General features: G+C 53.0%; 1 protein-coding gene across 1 annotated transcript; it reads left to right on the forward strand.

Annotated features, from left to right (window-relative positions):
- The first annotated feature begins 76 nt into the window (after positions 1 to 76).
- Positions 77 to 1,009, forward strand: LOC144248391 (olfactory receptor 14J1-like). The gene has a single exon (XM_077790552.1). The coding sequence runs from the start codon at positions 77 to 79 to the stop codon at positions 1,007 to 1,009; it is 933 nt and encodes a 310-aa protein (XP_077646678.1).
- Positions 1,010 to 19,474: the final 18,465 nt, after the last annotated feature.

Genomic DNA, 19,474 nt, shown 5'->3' on the forward strand with positions numbered 1-19,474 from the left:
TTTCGTTACAGGCATCTCCTCTAACTCTTCACTGTCCCTTTCTCCATGAACAGGTGCCCATGTGCAGCCACAGCAAATGTCCAACAGCAGCTCCATCAGCCACTTCCTCCTGCTGGCACTGGCAGACACACGGCAGCTGCAGCTCCTGCACTTCTGCCTCTTCCTGGGCATCTCCCTGGCTGCCCTCCTGGGCAACGGCCTCATCATCAGCGCCGTAGCCTGCGGCCACCACCTGCACACGCCCATGTTCTTCTTCCTGCTCAACCTGGCCCTCAGCGACCTGGGCTCCATCTGCACCACTGTCCCCAAAGCCATGCACAATTCCCTCTGGGACACCAGCACCATCTCCTACACAGGATGTGCTGCTCAGATCTTTTTCTTTATGTTCTTCTTTGGAGCAGAGATTTCCATCCTGACCATCATGTGCTACGACCGCTACGTGTCCATCTGCAAACCCCTGCACTACGGGACCCTCCTGGGCAGCAGAGCTTGTGCCCACATGGCAGCAGCTGCCTGGGCCAGTGCCTTTCTCAATGCTCTGCTGCACACAGCCAATACATTTTCCCTGCCCCTGTGCCATGGCAATGACCTGGGCCAGTTCTTCTGTGAAATCCCCCAGATCCTCAAGCTCTCCTGCTCCAAATCCTATCTCAGGGAACTTTTGCTCATTGCAGTTAGTGCCTGTTTGGTATTTGGTTGCTTTGTGTTCATTGTTTTTTCCTATGTGCAGATCTTCAGGGCTGTGCTGAGGATCCCCTCTGAGCAGGGACGGCACAAAACCTTTTCCACCTGCCTCCCTCACCTGGCTGTGGTCTCCCTGTTCTTCACTACTGGTATATTTTATTATCTGAAGCCTCCCTCCGTGTCCTCCCCATCTCTGGATCTGGCCCTGTCAGTTCTGTACTCGGTGGTGCCTCCAGCCCTGAACCCCCTCATCTACAGCCTGAGGAACCAGGAGCTCAAGGCTGCACTGAGGAGACTGATGGTTGGTTGCTTTAAGGGACATTAAACTGCTAGTCAATTTATGCAAAGCACTTGTAGTAAAAGTCATCTTTGGTACTTCTTCTTGGTTTAGTTATGGGGATTTTTTTCCTCTGTTTTTCTTTTTTCATATTTTCTACAATAAATGTCATTTTTTTGTGCCATTTCTCATTTTGTTTTTCTACACCTTCCCTGTGCCAGACTGTGTCAATGAGGGGCTGCACTACTGGTGGCTTTCAAGGAACTAAAGAATCTCCCAGCAGTTTTCTCCAGAGAGACCCGTTTATTGCCTTCTCTGGAGCTGCAGCAGCAATGTTTGTGTGCAGAGCTGGGGGCAGATCAGTGCTGGCACAGCAACTCTGTTCCTGCTGGCCACAAAATTCCTGATCCAGGCCAGGAGCCATTGGCCTTCTTGGCCACCTGGGCACACTGCTGGCTCATGTCCAGCCTGCTGTCCATCAGTCTCTGCAAGTCACTTTCTGCCTGGCTGCTGTCCAGCCCCTCTGTCCCCAGCCTGTAGCACTGCAGGGGTTGTTGTGGCCAAAGTGCAGGACCCGGCACTTGGACTTGTTAAACCTCACCTTGTTGGATTTGGGCCCTGGGTCCAGCCTGTCCAGGTCCCTCTGCAGAGCCCTCCTACCCTCCAGCAGATCCACACTCACACCCAGCTTGGTGTCATCTGCAAAGCTGTCCTTGGTTCCATGGGCCCCTCAGTGTCACAATGTCCCTTTGGTTACACCAGGCCCTGCACTGTCACACTGGTCTCCTTGGTTCCGTGGAGCCCCAAAATTTGACAATGGACTCCTTGGTCCCATGGGGCTCCACAGTGTCACAATGTTCTCGTTGGTGCCGCAGTTTCACAGGGGCCCCTTGGTTCCATGGGGCCCCAGGGTGTCACAAAGGCCCCATGGTCACACGAGGTCCCACACTGTCACAATGCTCTCTGTGGTTCCACAAGTCCCGTCAGTGTCACAATGGACTCCTTGTTTCCACGAGGCCCCCCAGTGTCACCATGGCTTCTGTGGTTCCACCAGGACCCAGTGTCACAGGGACTCCCTGGTTCCATTTGGCCCCAGACCACCCAATGGAGCCCTGGTTCTATGGGGCTGCACAGTGTCACCATGGTCCTCTTTGTTCCATGAGGCCCTGCAGGTTCACAATGGCCCCAGAGTGTCCCAATCATCACAGAATGACAGAATCAAATAGGCTGGAAAATACCTTTGGGATCACCAAGTCCAACCAATGCCCTAATACTGCCTTGTCACCCAGACCATGCCACTGAGTGCCACTGGAGAGGGACAGTGACTCTGCCACCTCCCCCCTGGCCTGCCCATTCCAATGCCCACTCACCCTTTCTGAGAAGAAAAGACTCTTGAGTGCCAGGGGTAGTATGAGGGAAATGGTGGGGAGTTGGTGCGGACAAAGTCTGATTGATTGTCAGCCATGAAGTGTCTTGATTTTCATATCTGTTCAGACTGCATTAGAAGATGCTGGGGTTCAATATCAATTGGACATTGCTGATATCAGTCCATAAACAGGAAAAACAGGAAAAGAAAACAGGACAAAACTGTTCTCTCTGCATTGTTTTCAATACAGTATATTCACTTTGAATACACTTCCGAAATCTGTTTCATTTACCACAGAAGTATTGAAAACTTAATATATTCCCAGCAGCTTTTTTTTTTTTTTTTTTTTTTTTTTTTTTTGCATTTTGAACAATTATTTATGGGCTTTTCTCACTGAATTCTGTAACTGAAGAGCTCAAGAAAGAAGAGGCCGCTGGAGCAGTAAAATTCATCAGCAACCTCCAGGAGGCTGAGGATGCATCCCCATCAGAGCAGCAATGAGCAGAAATGGGCACAGCTCTGTGGCTGCCCCAGCTCTGGGATGGGCCCTGGGCCTGGAGCAGGAGCAGCTCTGGAGGGCCCCAGGGCCGGGGCTCTTGTGCTGGCCTGGGCAGATGGGATGGCAGGAGGGGCTGCAGAGCTCTCAGCACCTCAGGCAGAGGGGAGCAGGGCAGCCAGGGAGCTCCTTTGGCCTTGGCCAAGCCCCTTCCCCCATGGTGGGGCTGAGTCCTGGCTGAGCTGCAGCTGCTGCTGTGCCCTTGGCAGGGGCTGAGGCCGTGGGGCAGTGCCCAGAGCAGCCTGGGCTGAGCAGAGCTGTGGGGCCAGAGCCGGCTGGGCTGTGCTGGGGAGAGGCCCTTGGTGCTGCCCAGAGCTCAGGGCAGCTGGCAGAGCTGGCAGGGAGCTGGGCTGGGCTGGGAGAGCCTGGCACAGAAACCATCAGTGTCCATCTCAGCCCGGCTGAGCGGGCAGGGGCAGGACTCAGCCCAGGCCTTGTGGGGCAGGGCCAGCGCCTGGGCAGGCATTGAAAACAGGCAAGAGCCCCAGAGAGGAGGCTGCTCTGTGCCCTTGGGCCATGGACAGAGCAGGGAGGGGCCCAGGACATTTGTCAGCGCCAGCCTCTGTCTGTGCCAGCCCTGGGCAGCCCTGGCTGCTGAGCCCAGCTCTGCCCTGGGCTGAGTTTGGCTGTGGCCCAGCTCCATCCTCCTGCGGGGCTCAGGGCCTGTTCCCGGCCATGGCCAGCCCTGGCCGCCTCTCTGCTGGCCCCGAGGCCGGCAGAGCCCGGGCAGGGCTGTCTGTGCAGCCCCACAGGTGCCACGGGCTCTGCAGGAGCTGGCAGAGGCTGCCCAGCAGGGAGGCCATGGGGCACAGAGCCCCAAGGCTGCCCAGGGCCCCACGGCACAGGGGCTGTTCCCAGCCCCAATGCTCCTGTCCTGGGCTGGGCTGCACAGGGGCTGTGGCACCATGGCTGGGCCAGCACAGGGCCACCGAGGGGCCACGCAGCCGCTGCCGGGGCTGGCAGCAAGGCCGGGCACAGACAAGGAATTGCTGAGCATGGCCTGCGCTGGCCAGGGCTGCCTGTGCCCAAGGCAGAGCTCAGCTGCCCTTGGGGGCTGCAGGAACACTCAGGAGCCCAAAGAGCCTCCATGGCTGTGCTGGAGACCAAGGCTGGAGCAGGGAAATGCAGGGCTGCTGTGCCATGGGGAGGGCATGGAATTCCAGCACACACCTCAGCTCTCTGATGGTCCCGGCACCGTGCTGGGCCCTGTTCCAGACTGGAGCAGAGCAGATGTTGATGGCACAAGAGCCCTGCGGGGCTGGCAGGGACCTGCAGCTTGCAAGGTGCTCTGCTCTCCCTCAGCTCCTCTCTGAGAGATCCAATCCCAGCTCGGCACCTCAGGGCACAAGTGGCACTGCCTGTTCATGGGCACACAGCTGATGTCTGTCTGGAAAGGGACACAGGTTTAATACTTGTACTTTTCATATTATGGAAGCAAATTTTTATTATCTAGGTTACTTCAGTGCTTTTAAGAAATGGCAAAGTTTTCCCACCTTGAGCAGGAATTTTCTTCAAGTGTACTAATGGCAGGAGGAGAAATTACTGACATTGCCTTCTACTTTTGTCACCAATTTTATGTTTATTCTTTCCTCTCCCTCTTCCTTCAGGTGTTTCCATCTCTCCTATTGAAATAGCCATGTCTAAGGACATCTCTTAACTAGTTCATCTGGATCTATGTCCTTCCTGCTGCTCCCAGATTTCCTCCACCTGATGCTATCTGGTCATTCAAGTACCTCTCAATTGACTGTTTTCATGCTTTGAGCTTCAGGGAGTTGCCGAATCTTCCCGAAATTAATATAAATATTATATAAGTCAACATCCTTATTGTTCTTAAATCTATCTAAGAACTACCTTTTTTTATGTCTTTATCTGAAGCTGTTCCTGTATGGAAATCCCTTGGGGTGGGGGACATGTCAGATGCTGCTGGGACATCCCAGAGAGCTGAGGGAAGAGCTGTGATGGTTATTAAACTGTTCAAATGTTCAACTTGTGTTTGTTGGCAAGAAACCTTTCTGTGCCTCTGAGTGTCACCATCCCTGAGCCCAAAGGACACAAACCTGATGAGTTGTGGTTCCCACTGCAGGGGCACTTGGACCTTGGCTCTGCACAGGAGAGCTCTTCATCCGATTTCCCTCTTTTCCCCCCTCTGGGCATGGAGGGAGCTCCTGACTTCAGCCTGTGACTCGTGTGTGCAAAGAGCAAAGCTGGGCAGAATCGGGGCAGGGAGGGTCTGGGGGGGCCTTGGGATCAGTGCTGGGCACAGAAGGTGTTTTCCATTGCTCTGAGACTGTCTGCTGTGCAAAGTGGATTTAATAGTCAGCAGAGGAATTACTTTTGCATTTGATGGAACTGTGCCTTCCCTTGGCTTTGTTGGCTGGCAATAAATGAACATCCCTCTTTGTCTGTGGCAGCTCCTTCTCCAAGGAAAGCAGGTGGGAGTTGGAGCCCAGGAGCTGAAACCTGCAGGTGCAGCCTGGGCTGGAGGGAGCTCAGATTTGCACAAGGCTTCTCTGAGTGCCAGGGCTTGGATGGGGGAAATGGTGGGGTGGGGGTAGGGACAGAGTCTGATGGATTGTCAGCCACAAAGGGTCTTGATTTTCATATCTATTCAAACTGCATGAGGAGGTACTTGGATTCAATGTCAATTGGAGATTGCACATATCAATGTATTAACTAAAAAATCAAACAGGGACCTGAAAAATGGTTTCGCACTCCCTGTGTAAATAAAATTCATTCATTTCAACTACACTAATGGAATCCGCCTAACCAACCACAAAGGATTTGGAAACTTAAATCAAATTATTCCCAGAGGTTTGGCTTGTTAAGGTGTTCTGAATGTTAATGAGCCCTGGGGCACTGAATTCCTGAACTGAAGAGCTGAAGGCTGAAGAAGCCTGTGGAGCAGGAAAATTCAGCAGCAGCCTCCAAGTTGCTGAGGATGTCAGCAGCCCCCACTGAGGCCATCCCTGCCCAGAGGCCCTGGGGGAATGGGAAGACAAGGAGAGTGTCCCTGGGGCTGGGGCAGCAGAACTCAGAGGCACCAGCAGCTCCAGGTGGGAAATGGAGTGTGGGATGGGGCTGTGAAAGCCCTGCCTGGGCTGTGCCAAGCAGGACACACAAGCCCTGACCCCCATCCACTAAAAAAACTCTCTCAAGGAGATATTTGAAAGGAATGACAATTGTTTGTGTCCTCTGAGTTGGATGCACTGGAGAAATACCAACAAGAGATTATCAGGAGCTCAAAACAACAAAACAGCCATTACTGGCAACATAGAAGATCTGAGAAACTTTGAGAAAAGGTTTAATAGCATATTCAGTCAACAAAAAACACTTCTCAAAGCATTGAATTGGCCCATTCAACATCACTAACTATAAGCCATTTATGTTACTCAAATTTGGCAAGGGTACAGAAATAGATGAAGAAGACACAGAAGGAGAGAAAGACATAAAAGGTGTAGAGAAGTACACACAGAGCTACCATCTCCTGGATTCCAGCAGTGTTCAGATAGAAATTCCAAGAGGAGGTAGGGTCAAGATGTGTGCTTGCCTTGTGGTCAGCCTTAAATACCCCTTGGTCTTCCTGGGACCTTCCCCCAGGTGGGACTTGGGGTGATTTGGTCACTCAGGAGCTGGGCTGGGGATCCAGAGGTGGCTGTGGAGCATTGCCTGTGCTGTGCCAGGGACTGGCAGACACTGCTGGGCTGGGATAGAGGCTCTGGGGGGATTGGGGTTCCAGGGCAGGGCAGTGCTGGGGTTCCAGGGCAGGGCAAGGCTGGACCTGCCCCTTCCTCCCCCACACATGAAATGTTTCCAGCCAACAATCTACTCCAGTCTGTCACAACAGGCAGTGCTGGAGGTGAAATCCCAATATGGCCATTGGCACCTGCAGGAGAAGGACAGTTCTTTTCCATAGGAAGGAAAGCACAGAGCCCCACTGTTTGGAAGGCAGGTGAGAGCATTTCTAGGCCAAGGCCAGTCAGATTTGTCAGGAATGGCAGATTTTGTCTGGAGGCAGCCTTTGGATATAGGGAATTTTGGAGACAGAATCCCAGTTTCACCCATGGGCACCTGGAGAAGCAGGACAGATTTTTCCCATAGGAGGGAAAGCATGGAGCCTTCCCCAGTGTTTTGTGGACAGATGGGAGGTGACACTCATGAAACCATTGCCAGCCAGACTTGTCCTTGCAATATTCTTATGGGAACAATCCATGCATATAAGGAAATTTGGAAATAAAATCTGAATTCTGGCCACGGGTGCCTGATGGAGAAGCAGAGTCCTTTTCCATAGGAAGGAAAGACCTGAGCTGCAGTGTTCCAGTAGGAGATGAGAAGATATCCTCAACATGCCCAGGTAAGCTGGATCAGTCAAGTCGTCCTCCGGAAGCCAAACCATCCAGACCTGTTCCGTGTTTCTTTGGTTTTATGGTGCTCCATAGTGTCACAATGGCACCTTGCATCCATGGGGCACCACAGTGTCATAATGGTGCTTTGGTTCCATGGGGTCCCACAGTGTCACAATTGACCCTATGTTCCACAAGGCCCTGCAGTGTCCCAGTGGTCTCCGTGGCTCCCCAGGCCCCACAATTTCATGGGACTCCTCTGTTCCATGAGCCCTGTAGGGTCACAATGGACATTTGGACCATGGTGGTTTGCTGTGTCACATTGGTCTCCTTTGGATCCACAGTGTCACAATGGACCACTGATGACACGAGGCCCTCCAGTGTCACCCTGTAGTTTTTTGTTCCATGCAGCCTTGCAGTGCCACAAAGACACTTGGTTTCATAAGGCCCCACAGTGTCACAATGGTCCCTTGGTCCCACAGGCCCCACAGTGTCACAATGCTCCCTTGGTTCCATGGTTCCTGTGCTGGTGCATTCCCCCTCCCCTTCTCAGGCCGCCCTGCCAGATGAGAAATGCTCGCTGGCCTCGGCCTTGGCCAGCAGCCCCTGGGCTCAGTTCCTCTGGAGCTCAGCACAAACACGCTCTGCTCCAGGCACTGCTGCTGCCCAGCCAGCTCCTGGCTGCTTTAGGAGCAGCCCTGGGAACTGTTTGTGTTCCCTCAGTGGCACAACATCCCTGTTCTCACCCTGCCAAAGAAAGCTGCTGATGCCAAGTGTGGCCAGGGTGAAACATGGCTGGGACTGCAGCCCCTCTCTTGGGGCCCTACAAACAGCGCTCCAAAAGGAGCCCTTGGAGCTCTCCTGGGCCAGCGACTCCCTCTGAGTGGGGCCTCTCCAAGCCGGGAACTCTCCCGTTTGCTGCACTCGGGGATCCCCAACAACGAGGGAGCCTGGGCCGATCCCCCCACTCCTCCAGGCTCAACCCTTCCCTGCTGGGGAGATGCCAAAGCATCCCCAGGGAGCATTTCCCTGCCCTCAGGGGAATTTCTCACAGGTGCCTTGCACTGACTCTCTGTGTCTGTGTGCACACAGGAGTGCCTGTGCTAGGGAAATGTGGCAGAAATGCTGCTCTCTGAGGGGTCTGAGTGCCTTGGATAGCTGAGCCAGTCAGTCCTGTAATAAGTTCAAGTCATGAGGAATAACCTAAATTAAATGCTTCTAAGAGTTTTTCTTTTGCTAAGTTGTTAGGTTTAATATAAGTTATAAGCTAAGTTGAATATTGTTAAATGTTATTCCTCTGTTAAATTGCAAAGTTATAGGTAATTAGTTAGGTTAAATACTGTTAAGTGTTGTTCTATTGCTAAATTGTGAAATTAAAGGTAGAAGTTAACCTTAAGGGATGTTAAGTCCTGTTAAATTTGAGCCCAGTAAAGCTTTGAGGCTGAATTCACTCCATCCTTGTCCTCACTGTCCATGTGTATCACACACACACAGGGATGGTTCTCAGTTAATTTCTGGTTTGATTGCCTGGATTTGGTTTGGTTTTGTTGTTGCTTTGTTTCCTTGCTGTGCCTGAAGTGTCCAGTCAGGAGCAGAGTGACTCTTGCCAAGGAACTTTGTGCTGCTGTCACTTTAATATTAAATCTGGTTTTTGCTGGGGATTTTTTCAGCGCTCTCAATCCCTCGTTGGTCACAGGGTGAAGGAGCCCTGGCCCAGGCTCTGGCCCTGGGGGACACGGGGATGCTGCTGGGGGGTCCCTGTCCCCCTGTCCCACCCCCCATGGCTCCAGCCCCCGTCCCCGTGTCAGGCTCTGGGGTCGATCTCGTGGAACATCATCTGGGGGAGGCTGCGGCGCCGGGGGCAGGGGGACCCGGGAGGACAGGGGACCCCGCTGTGCACGAGCAGCGTTGGACTTCTCTGGGGGAACTGGGAGGGGAATGGGGCAGAGTGACCTCCCCAGTGAGCTCACACAGCCCCTGTGATGTCACACAGCCCTGAGATGTCACACAGCCCCTGTGATGTCACACTGCTGCACTAGGACACAAAATAACTCACGCACTGATTTTAAAATTAAAAAGAGTAAAAGGAAGTAACTTTTATTTTTGATTTATGTAATATCTGATTTTTTTAAAAGAGGCAGTGATTTGGAGGATGTAATTGCTACTTCTCTAACTTCACAGGTTAAACTCACAGTCCACCAATACTCTCTTCTTATAAAGAAGAATGTACAACAATTATTATTTACATAAACAGTGCATGAGAATTCTAGTAGAAATATGTAAACATTAGGAGACATAGAAAACATTAAAAAGTACGTTAAAGCATTCAAATAAGCATGGTGATATTACACAACCTTCCTTTGCTGTCACACAGACATCTCTGTGATGTCACACAGCTCCTGTGATGTCACACAGCCACAGTGAGGTCACACAGCTTTTTGTGATGTCACACAGACCTCTCTGTGATGTCACAGTGACACCTCTGTGATGTCACACAGCTCTCTGCAATGTCACATGGAAATCTCTGTGATGTCACAGCGCTCACTGTGATGTCATATGGCCATCTCTATGATGTCAGAGAGCTCACTATGACATCACACTGACATCTCTATGATGTCACCCTGACTTATCTGTGATGTCACACAGCTCTCTGTGATGTCACATGGACATCTCTGTGATGTCACAAAGCTTCCTATGACATCACAATGACATCTCTATGATGTCACACTGACATCATTGTGACATCACACAGCTCTCTGAGATGTCACATAGGCATCTCTGTGATGTCACAGAGATAACTGTGATGTCACATGGACATTTCTGTGACGTCACAGAGCTCACTGTGATGTCACATTGAGATGTCTGTGAAGTCACACTGACCCTGTGAGGTCACAGAGCTTATTGTGATGTCACACAGACATCTCTGTGATGTCACGATAACATCTGTGTTATGTCACACAGCTCTCTGTGATGTCACACAGACATCTCTGTGATGTAACACAACCTCCTGTGTTGTAATCCAGACATTTCTGTGATGTCACACAGCTCTCTGTGACATCACTTGCACCTGTAAGTGACGTCACACAGCTCCCTGTGATGTCACATGGACATTCTGTGATGTCACAGTGACATCTCTGTTATGTCACACTGACCTTGTGAGGTCACATGGCTTTTTGTGATGTCACACAATCAACTCTGTCACTTCACATTGATATCTCAGTGATGTCACACTGACATCTTCATGATGTCACACAACCTCCTGTGATGTCACATTAACATCTTTGTGATGTCACACAGCTCTCTGTGATGTCACACTGAGATATCTGTGAAGTCACACTGACCCTGTGAGGTCACACAGCTTTTTGTGATGTCACACAGACATCTATGTGATGTATCACAAACTGCTGTGTTGTCACCTAGACATTTATGTGATGTCACACAGACTTCACTCTGATGTCACAAGGCTCTCTGTGACGTCACACGGACATCTTTGTGATGTCACACAAACTTCTGTGATGTCACACAGCTCTATGTGATGTCACACTGACACCCCTGTGATGTCTCACAGCTCTCTGTGACATCACACTGAGATTTCTGTGATGTCATAATGGCGCTGTGAGGTCACACGGACATGTCTGTGATATCACAGTGACCTTGTGAGGTCAATGGCTTTTTGTGATGCCACACAATCAGCTCTGTGACTTCACATTGACATCTCTGTGATGTCACACAACCTCCTGTGATGTCATATTAACATCTCTATGATGTCATACAACTCTCTGTGATGTCACACAGACAGCTGTCTGTGATGTCACACTGACATGTCTCTGATGTCACACTGACATCACAGCCTGGAGTGGAGCCCGCGCGGCCTCGGGCTGCAGCAGCGGGCAGGGGCACAGCTGCCAGCCCGCACACCGAGCACCGCGCTCAGGGGCTGCTCCAGGCTGGGGCTGTGGCTTCCCGGCCCTCCTTACCAGGATCTCAATGAACCTCCACAGTTTCTCCTTCTTTACAGACTTTTCAAGATCTCTCCTGTTCAGGAATTTGGCCACACAAAGCAGGGTTTCCCGAGAAGCCTGGAGAGCAATAGAGACATGGAAATGTCCCCGCAGCCCAGAGCCCAGGTTCAGCATGCCTGTGCCAGGGCCAGGAGGAGGCTGCAGCCCGCCAGGCGCCAAGGCAGGAGGCAGCCGAGCCCCCTCGCAGGGGGACAGCAGCAGCCCATGAGTCCTCACCTCTGCCACACACTGATTCTCCTCATGGCAGTGGAAGAAGAGTGGCAGCAGGCTCTGACACACTTGTGTCATCAGGGGCTTTTTTCCTTCTTCTGCTACAGCAGACAGCAAGGTTCGAAAGACAAACATGGAGAGCTGCTGCACGTGGCTATCATCCTGTGGAACAGGAAGGAAATAAGACCTTGGCATCAGCTGATTCTGGCCCACGTGGGTGCAGGCCTGCATCTCCACAGGGCACCAAGTGTCTGGGCAGCAGCCAGTGGCCGTGGCTGAGGGCACAGAGCCTTACGTGTTCAAAGAGTGGCAGGAGCACCTTAGCCAGCTGCAGGGCGATGGGGCTGGGTATTGGGGCGTCATTATCCAGGAACAAATCACTAAGTAGAACAATGGCCATCCTGACCACATCACTATCATTTTCCTGCAGGAGCTCCCCGAGGCTTTCGGTCAGGCTCCACATTCTTTTGGCCTGTGCAGAGCAAAGGTGTGTGAAAGGCCACCCTGCTGCCACAGGGCCCAGAGGCCAAAGGCCTGTCCCGCAGCACTCGGGCAGCTGAAGTGGGAGGCAGGAGAGCTGGGAGCGGCTGCCCCAGTGCCTGAAGCCCAGCCAAGTTCCAGCGACTGCGTTCCCCAGCCCCACGCTGCCTGCACGGCTTCAGCTGATGCCCCTCCTTACCAGCGAGGGATTATCCCTGAGCAAGAGGAGGGCCCTCAGAACCTGGCGGCGCATCTCTGTGCACTCACTCAGCAAGTGCCTCGACAAGAGATCCATGATGCTGTCACTGCATGCAACCAAGACCAGGCAATGCAGGACCTGAAAGGCACAGGGCAGTGACAGGGGACCCGGCCGGCAGGAGCCCAGAACCGCACAGGGCGGGGACCAGGCAGCAGCACAGGGCGTGGGCACCGTCCCAGGCAGCTGCGGCTACGAGAGGGCAGAGAGCCGGGAGGCAGTGCCGGCCTTCAAACTCACCTCCACAAGGAATGCCAGGGCAGGGAAGTTCCAGTATGGCATCTCTTTGCTGAGCAACTGAAGGAGACAGCCTGAGATGCTTTTACACAAATCGATGGATTCATTGTGCATCTCCCTGGAAGGCGGAAAATGGCACTAAGATGTGGCAGCAGCTCTCTGGCCTCAGAGAGAAACAGACAACTTTCCCAGGCATCACCTGAGAAAGTCTGAGAAGATCAGAGGAAAGAATGAAAAAACATTCTTATCTTAACATGCTGCACCTGGTATTTTGAACACGTGGAATATGTTACGGAGATTTGTCTACCAAAGTGTTAGGAAAATAAGGCCTTTTTGTTCATATAGAGTCTCTCATATTCACAGAATAGAGTTTTAATTAGAGCTTGTACTTGTCTGAACATGTTCTCATCTTGTCAGGCATTCCAGTGTCTATCTCATGCATTCCAGTGTCTATCTCATGCATTCCAGTGACTATCTTTCAAGGTTGACTTCGTTACGAAGTTTTTAGGGAGTTAGAACTGTTTTGAAAAGGCTGCTACTAGACACCCAAACACCTAAGCAAATAGATATGTTTCAAGGATAGTTCCGTTACAGACTTGGCAAAGCATGTAAACGTGCCTCGAGATAACATTTCTTGTTTTTGAGGGAATTTCCAGGTCGCAGAGACAACCTTAAAGAAGACCACTGGCGCCATCAAGAGGCAGAGAACGACCACCTAACAACAGGGTGCGCCTGTGCAGAAGAGACACTGGAGCGTCACCAGAGCGTCACACACCCGGAAGAGACAACCCAATAAGTGGGGGGGAAACGGGGAGCTAGGCGCGGTAGTTGAAACGACTGCCGCCCAGCGCGCGCTGGTTTGCTTTCGCTTTCTGCTATTAATAAATCCTTTTAATTGGATTTGACAGCTATTGTGCTCGTTTATAACAAAAGGGTGCTTTCTTAATTAACTAATGGTGATAGTGTTTAGACTAGAAAACCAATTCAATCAACCTATATCATAACTATCTAAAAGAACAATGGGTTTCTTAATAAAGATTATTATTAATCAGACTTCTGCAATACATGGAGTCAGTGATAATGATTACCCTGCTGGGGGCCTGCTCCTACAACACTAAGACCCTGAGCTGGGGGGGGAAGCCCCTCCCAGGACAGACTGATGCAGTTCTTGTCTTTACCCCCCACCCTGCAGGGGGACCTGGGCCCTTTGAGATGTGGCTGCTACTGGGCACCTTCCTCTCCCAGCCTTTCCCAGTCTGCTTGGCCATCCCTCGTGCCTCTGGCCCACAGCCACAGGGACTGAGTGGAATACCCCAGACACAGAGCACAAATGCCGGGAGCAATGGGGAGAAGGGGGTCTCACCTGGCCAGCAGACCCACGGCATAAATGTGGGTGTCAGCACAGAGCAGCGTGTCCCAGCCACGCTTGCGTTCCATTGACACCACCACATCCTCATAGTCCATTCGGCACAGCAGGGACTTCAGGGTCCTCACTGCAAACCTGAGTGCAGAGCAAAGCCCGGATCACACTGGGAACACTGGCTCCTGCCCTGGCTGTGTGGCAGGGACAGAAGGACTGGGATGGAGCACCTGTTGGGGCTGGTGGCAAGGCCGTGTTCTTCCTGGCATCCCTTCCAGAAAGTATCAACCGCCTCTGGCATCTCCTTGGTGCTGAAGAACACTTGGAAGAGCAGATGCACAAATAACTGTGGAAAATGCTCCATCACTATATCTGGGACACAGGGCTCCTGGAGGATCTTCCACATCACCACAGTTGCCTGCAAAGGACAAAGCCCCCCAATACAGTGCTCAGTGCCGAGGTGTCCGTGTGACAGGGCCCGAGCGTGGCAGGGAGAGGCCCAGAGAGACACAGGGGAAGCAGCGGGCCTGGTGGCCCTGCAGCTGTCCCTAGGCCAGCTTTCAGGCCAGTGCCTGAGGCAGGGAGATGCAGTGGGGGAAGGAGGATGGAGAGCTGCTGGACAGGTGACCTTGGGGCCAGCAGAGGCCACTGGCAGAAACTCACAGTCAGGACAAAGACACCCATTTTGTCCCCATCGGAGGTGCACGTGCTGTGCTCTGGCCAGCTCCCCAGCACATCCAGGAGTATCTGCTGTGCCAGCTCTGCAGTCCAGGGCGTGCACATGATGGTCTTCCACATGGCCATGGCAGCTCTGTGGGGTTAGAGCTCTGTCTCAGGGGATCTCAGACACAGCACCATGGCCTGGGCATCTCTAGGGGCCTGGGTTGACCGATGGCTCTGCCTCTGCCCACTGCCCCTCTCCAGCAGCAGCCAGGCAGCCCAGCCCTGTGGGGACAGGCCCCTGTGGGGCAGCGAGGGAGAATGGCAGCAGGCTCAGGGGCTGACGTGCCAGGGCTGGCAGAGGGAGCAGCCAGAGGGCCCTGGGACTCTCTGTGGGTCAGACACCTGGGACAGGCTGTACAGGGCGATGGGTTGGGGTGAGCCCTGAGCCCTCTGGGCAGGTGGGCCCCGTACCTGTCACAGGATGGGGCCACAGGCAGGAGTGTCATTACTGCGTCATTTGGCTGCGCTTCTGTGAGATACAGCAGGGCGTTGTCCAGCCTGTGCTCTGCAGAATCATTGGCCATGAGCCACTGGTGGATGTACCTCACCATGGCGGGCACCTGGAGAAGGCACAGGGAGACTTGGAAAGCTGCCAGAGGGAGCAGTGTTCCCAGGGTCCCCAGAGAAGTGCTTCCCTTCCCACCGCACTGTGATGGCCTCAAAGGCTCACAGGGGCCAGCACTTTGGCTTGGGAAGCCGTGTGACTCATGGGGGAATTGAAGCCTGGCCACAGCTGCCTACATGCTCTGCTCTGGAAACACCCCTCTGCACAAGCAAATCCAGCAGGGCGGCACTGGTCTCATGTCCGAGGAGCTCTGAGTATGCTCTGAGCCCAGGGCCCATGGCGCTGCTCTCTTCCTGCCGAATTCTCTTGATGAATTTGCAAACGAGCTGTAGAAGGGCAAGAAGCCATGGAGTGCTGCAGGCGTGCTGCTGGGCTGAGCAGTGCCAGCAGGCCCAGCCCAGGTGGGGATGGCGGCAGGTACCTGCGCTGTTCTGCGGAAGCGGCCACGGGTGCGTTCCTGCTCTCGTGTGCGCTGCACGGCTGCACCTGGCAAAGAGCGAGTGCAGCCCGAGCTGAGGGGCTGCGGGAGAGGCCGGAGAACACAGCCCAGCCCTGCGCTGCCCAGGCAGGGACAGCCCCGCGACGGCCCAGGGCACGGAGCACGGCTGTGGGGTGTCTGCCCGGCCCCAATTCCATCCTGTCCATGGGCATGGCCCCAGGGGATGGGATGGGGTGGGATGGGATGGGATGGGATGGGATGGGATGGGATGGGATGGGATGGGATGGGATGGGATGGGATGGGGGGGGGGGCAAGCTGGCTGCAGGCACCAGCCCTGTGGCCCAGCTCTGCCACTCACCCTTCTACGGTGGCTGGAACTGGTCCACCTCTTCAGGCTGCTGTGCTGGGGCAGCTCCAGGGCCTTCTTTCTCCTCCTTCCCCCAGGCCAGCTTGGGCACGCTCGCAGGTCTGTGCTCTACGTCACTGCCTGGATTCATGGCTGCTTGCAGAAGGTGTAAAGGAAAAGGTCCGAGTCAGCAAGTGCTGCAGTCGTGCCTTGAGGGCACCTGCAAGAGTGAAGTCTTGGCAAGGCTACAGGACAGCAAGTCCTGCATTCTGGTCCTGGGGGCTCCAGCCAAAAGGACAGGGGAGTCCTTGTCAAGGACCATGCTAATCAAATTCCATGGTTTGCCCTCGAGGGCAGCTGCAGAAGAGATGCCTTGGGAAGGCCAGGGGTCACCAAGTGCTCTGGTCTGCCCACGAGGTCACCTGCAGGAGTAACACCTCGGGAATGCCTCGGAGTCAGCAAGGAACGAGTGGCTGTGCGAGGGCTCCTCACAGCACCGCTCTCTCCCGTCCTGTCCCGTCATGTGCACTGAGCACTCTGGCGTGGCCTCGTCACTGCCAACACCTCTGCCAGAGCGTGTCACCAAGGGCCCTTGGAATCCCCTGTCCCGTTCCATTCCATGGTGACCATGCTGCACCGTGTCACCAAGGGCCCTTGGATCCCCTGTCCCGTTCCATTCCACGGTGACCATGCTGCACCGTGTCACAAAGGGCCCTTGCACGCACTGCCACCTGCCCTGGGGCCACCCCCAGCCCCCCAGAGTGGCCCAGGTTGGAAGGAATGCCTTGCCCCAGGTGTGTCAGACAGCCCAACAGGATCTTTAGGAAGGGCTCAGCCCATCAGCAAACGCTGCCCTGCTCTGCGGGCTCAGAGCAGCAGGAGCCCCCGCAGCTGCCGACGCAGCCGTGGCGGGAAGGGCACGGGGCCTCCACAGAAGCTGGCACGGCCTCCTCGGGACACGTCCCACATGGTGGCCATCCTAAGCACAGCCGTGGGACACAGACCGGGAACGTGTGGGCCAGGGCAGGAATGCTGCTCTGAGCCCTGGGGCCCGGGCAGCGCTGACAGCAGCAGGTGAGGCACAGTCCCCGCCCAAGCAGAGTTCCCCCGAGCCCTGGCTGCACCAGTGCCCATCTCCAGAAACCCGTGCCCCAAAAGGGCTTCTCTGCCAGAAGGCAGCCAAACCTGGTTTCTGTTGGAGCAGTGGTCCTGTAGAAAAGGTGTAGTCAGTCCAGTGGAAAACCCCAGCTGTGTCCTCTTGGAAACCTGTGGGAAGGCTGCCTGTCTGTGTAGAAATCGCAGGATATATCTAGGTCGGAATGTTTAGCTCTTCCCCCTGGGTGGAGCATTTCACCATGGGCTGATGTCATTCTGAGTAACACAGTGGGTCCTTGATAAAAGCCAGGGACATCAAAAAACGGGAAAGCTGGCAGACAGAACGCACATCTAACCAATATTATTAATGCCACGTTCTCCGCTTATTTGAGAGAAGATGGCAGTTTTTATACACATCTACATAGTTTACAATTTACAAAGGCACTCTGATTGGCAAGCTAACGTTGTTTATCTTTGTCTTAAGGTGGCTGAAAACTTACACTATAAACCTCTACTACTTCACACCCAGACAGCCCAGTGCTCCCCATCACACCTTAATACAATTTCTAACTGCGCCAGAAACTCTTAATTTCTAACTGTGTCAGAGGCTGGAAGGCCTCACAAGGCCCAAATCTGAGGCCCAGACTGGAGTAGCTAAAATCTCATTCCAAACATAAATCATGACCTCTGTCTCAGAAATGCTTCAACACTTGATCCCCTGTTAAACAGAAATGGCTCTGGAGGGAGTTATCTCTGAGCCATGTGGGGAGACATTGATGGGCCCATTCACAGGAGATAAGGAAAACAGTCCAGAGGCAGCTGCTACACAGATGGCAATAGAAAACATCTGGACTCTCAATCTCAGACAAGAAACGAACTGTAGGTTTACTGATAAATGAAATTGGATATTGAAAGATTAAATAAACGATGGGGAAAAAACATAGATTCCATGAAAATTAAAATCTAAAAGTGAGTGTCATACATTAGAGGGGAATCTTTGGTATCAGACATATCAGGAAGTCTGTACCACTTAAGTACCTCATCCAGTGTGGAAAGACAGAAGGGAAATTAGGATAAAAAGGAGACTGTGTCCTCCAAAAATTGGAAAGACCTCAAGAGAATGCCCCATGGCCTCTCCCTTTATTTGAATAAAATAAAAGGACTCCTCTGTCTCTGTTTAGGACATAAACCTGTGGCAGCAGCTCTCTGGCCACAGAGAGAAACAACTTTCCCAGGCATTGTCCTGGGGGCAGGCTGTGAGAAGATCATAGAAAAGAATGAGAAACAATTCTTATCTTCACTTGCTGCACCTGCTGTTGTGAACATGTGGAATGTGTTATGGAGATTTGTTTGCCAAAGGGTGTTTTTTTAATTAGCGAATGGTGGTGGTGTTTGGATTAGTGGACCAATTAGGTCCAGGTGTATTATAACTGTATAAAAGCAATGGGTTTCTTAATAATTATATATAATATAATGAAGAGGTTGATCAGCCTTCTGTGAATCATGGGGTCAATGCTAATTATTACCCAGCTGGGGGCCTGTGACAATGACATAAACCTCTGGTGTTTGTGGATTAATTTTCCTGACAAGTTCTTCCCAAACTGTTCCAATGGGGATCACTCTTCCACACAGCACAGTCCTTCAAGGACAGCCTGCTCCAGCTCGGGTCCCCCCAGGATCACACGTCCAACCAGGAAACCTCCTCTGGGGTGGGCTCCTCTCTCCACAGGTCTGCAGGTCCCTGCCAGCAATCTGTTCCAGCACAGGCCTTGCACGGGCTCACAGCCTCCTCTCAGGCATCTTCCTGCTGGGGCATGTGCTCCTGAAGGGCTGCAGGGCAATCTCAGCATCCCCGTGCCCTCCCTGTGCTCAGGGCTCAGCTGCCTCCCCAGGGCTGCCCCAGGGCTGCAGGGCAATCTCAGCATCCCCGTGCCTGGAGCACCTCCTGCCCCTCCTGCACGGACCTGGCTGTCTGCAGGGCTGCTCCTCTCACACATCCTCGCTCCTTTCTGGACACAATTCCTTTGCTGCACTTGCTTTTCCCTTCTTCAGTGAGTTTACATATTCACAGCAATAACAGAGGCATCAGCACATCCCTGACGGGCCCAGCCCAGGCCAGTGGGCCTCTCCTGGAGCCGGCTGGCATTTGCTCTGTGGGCATGGGGGAGCTTCCAACAGCTTCTTACAGAAACCATTACTTCACCTACCAAAACCTGGCCATGCAAACCCAACAGACTTTCTTATCTATTTTCCACCTCCTCACTACACTAAGAATTTAATTCTAGTGACGATAATCATCAAGTGGTGACGGAAGAGGGAAATTTAATATGTACGTCTGCAGGCACTGAAGTTCACACTACAGACTAAATGAAAAAATGCCTCAAACCTACTCATCAAAGAGTCTAACTGCTGGCACATTTGTACATGTGCATCTATTCAATAAAACTCATAATTAGTTGTAATGATTAGGCTGAATACTAATTTCGCACCAAGATCCTCCTGCTTTTGGACCCAATTC

The sequence above is a fragment of the Lonchura striata genome (genome assembly GCF_046129695.1).
Source record: "Lonchura striata isolate bLonStr1 chromosome 14 unlocalized genomic scaffold, bLonStr1.mat SUPER_14_unloc_2, whole genome shotgun sequence".
Lineage (NCBI taxonomy): Eukaryota > Metazoa > Chordata > Aves > Passeriformes > Estrildidae > Lonchura > Lonchura striata.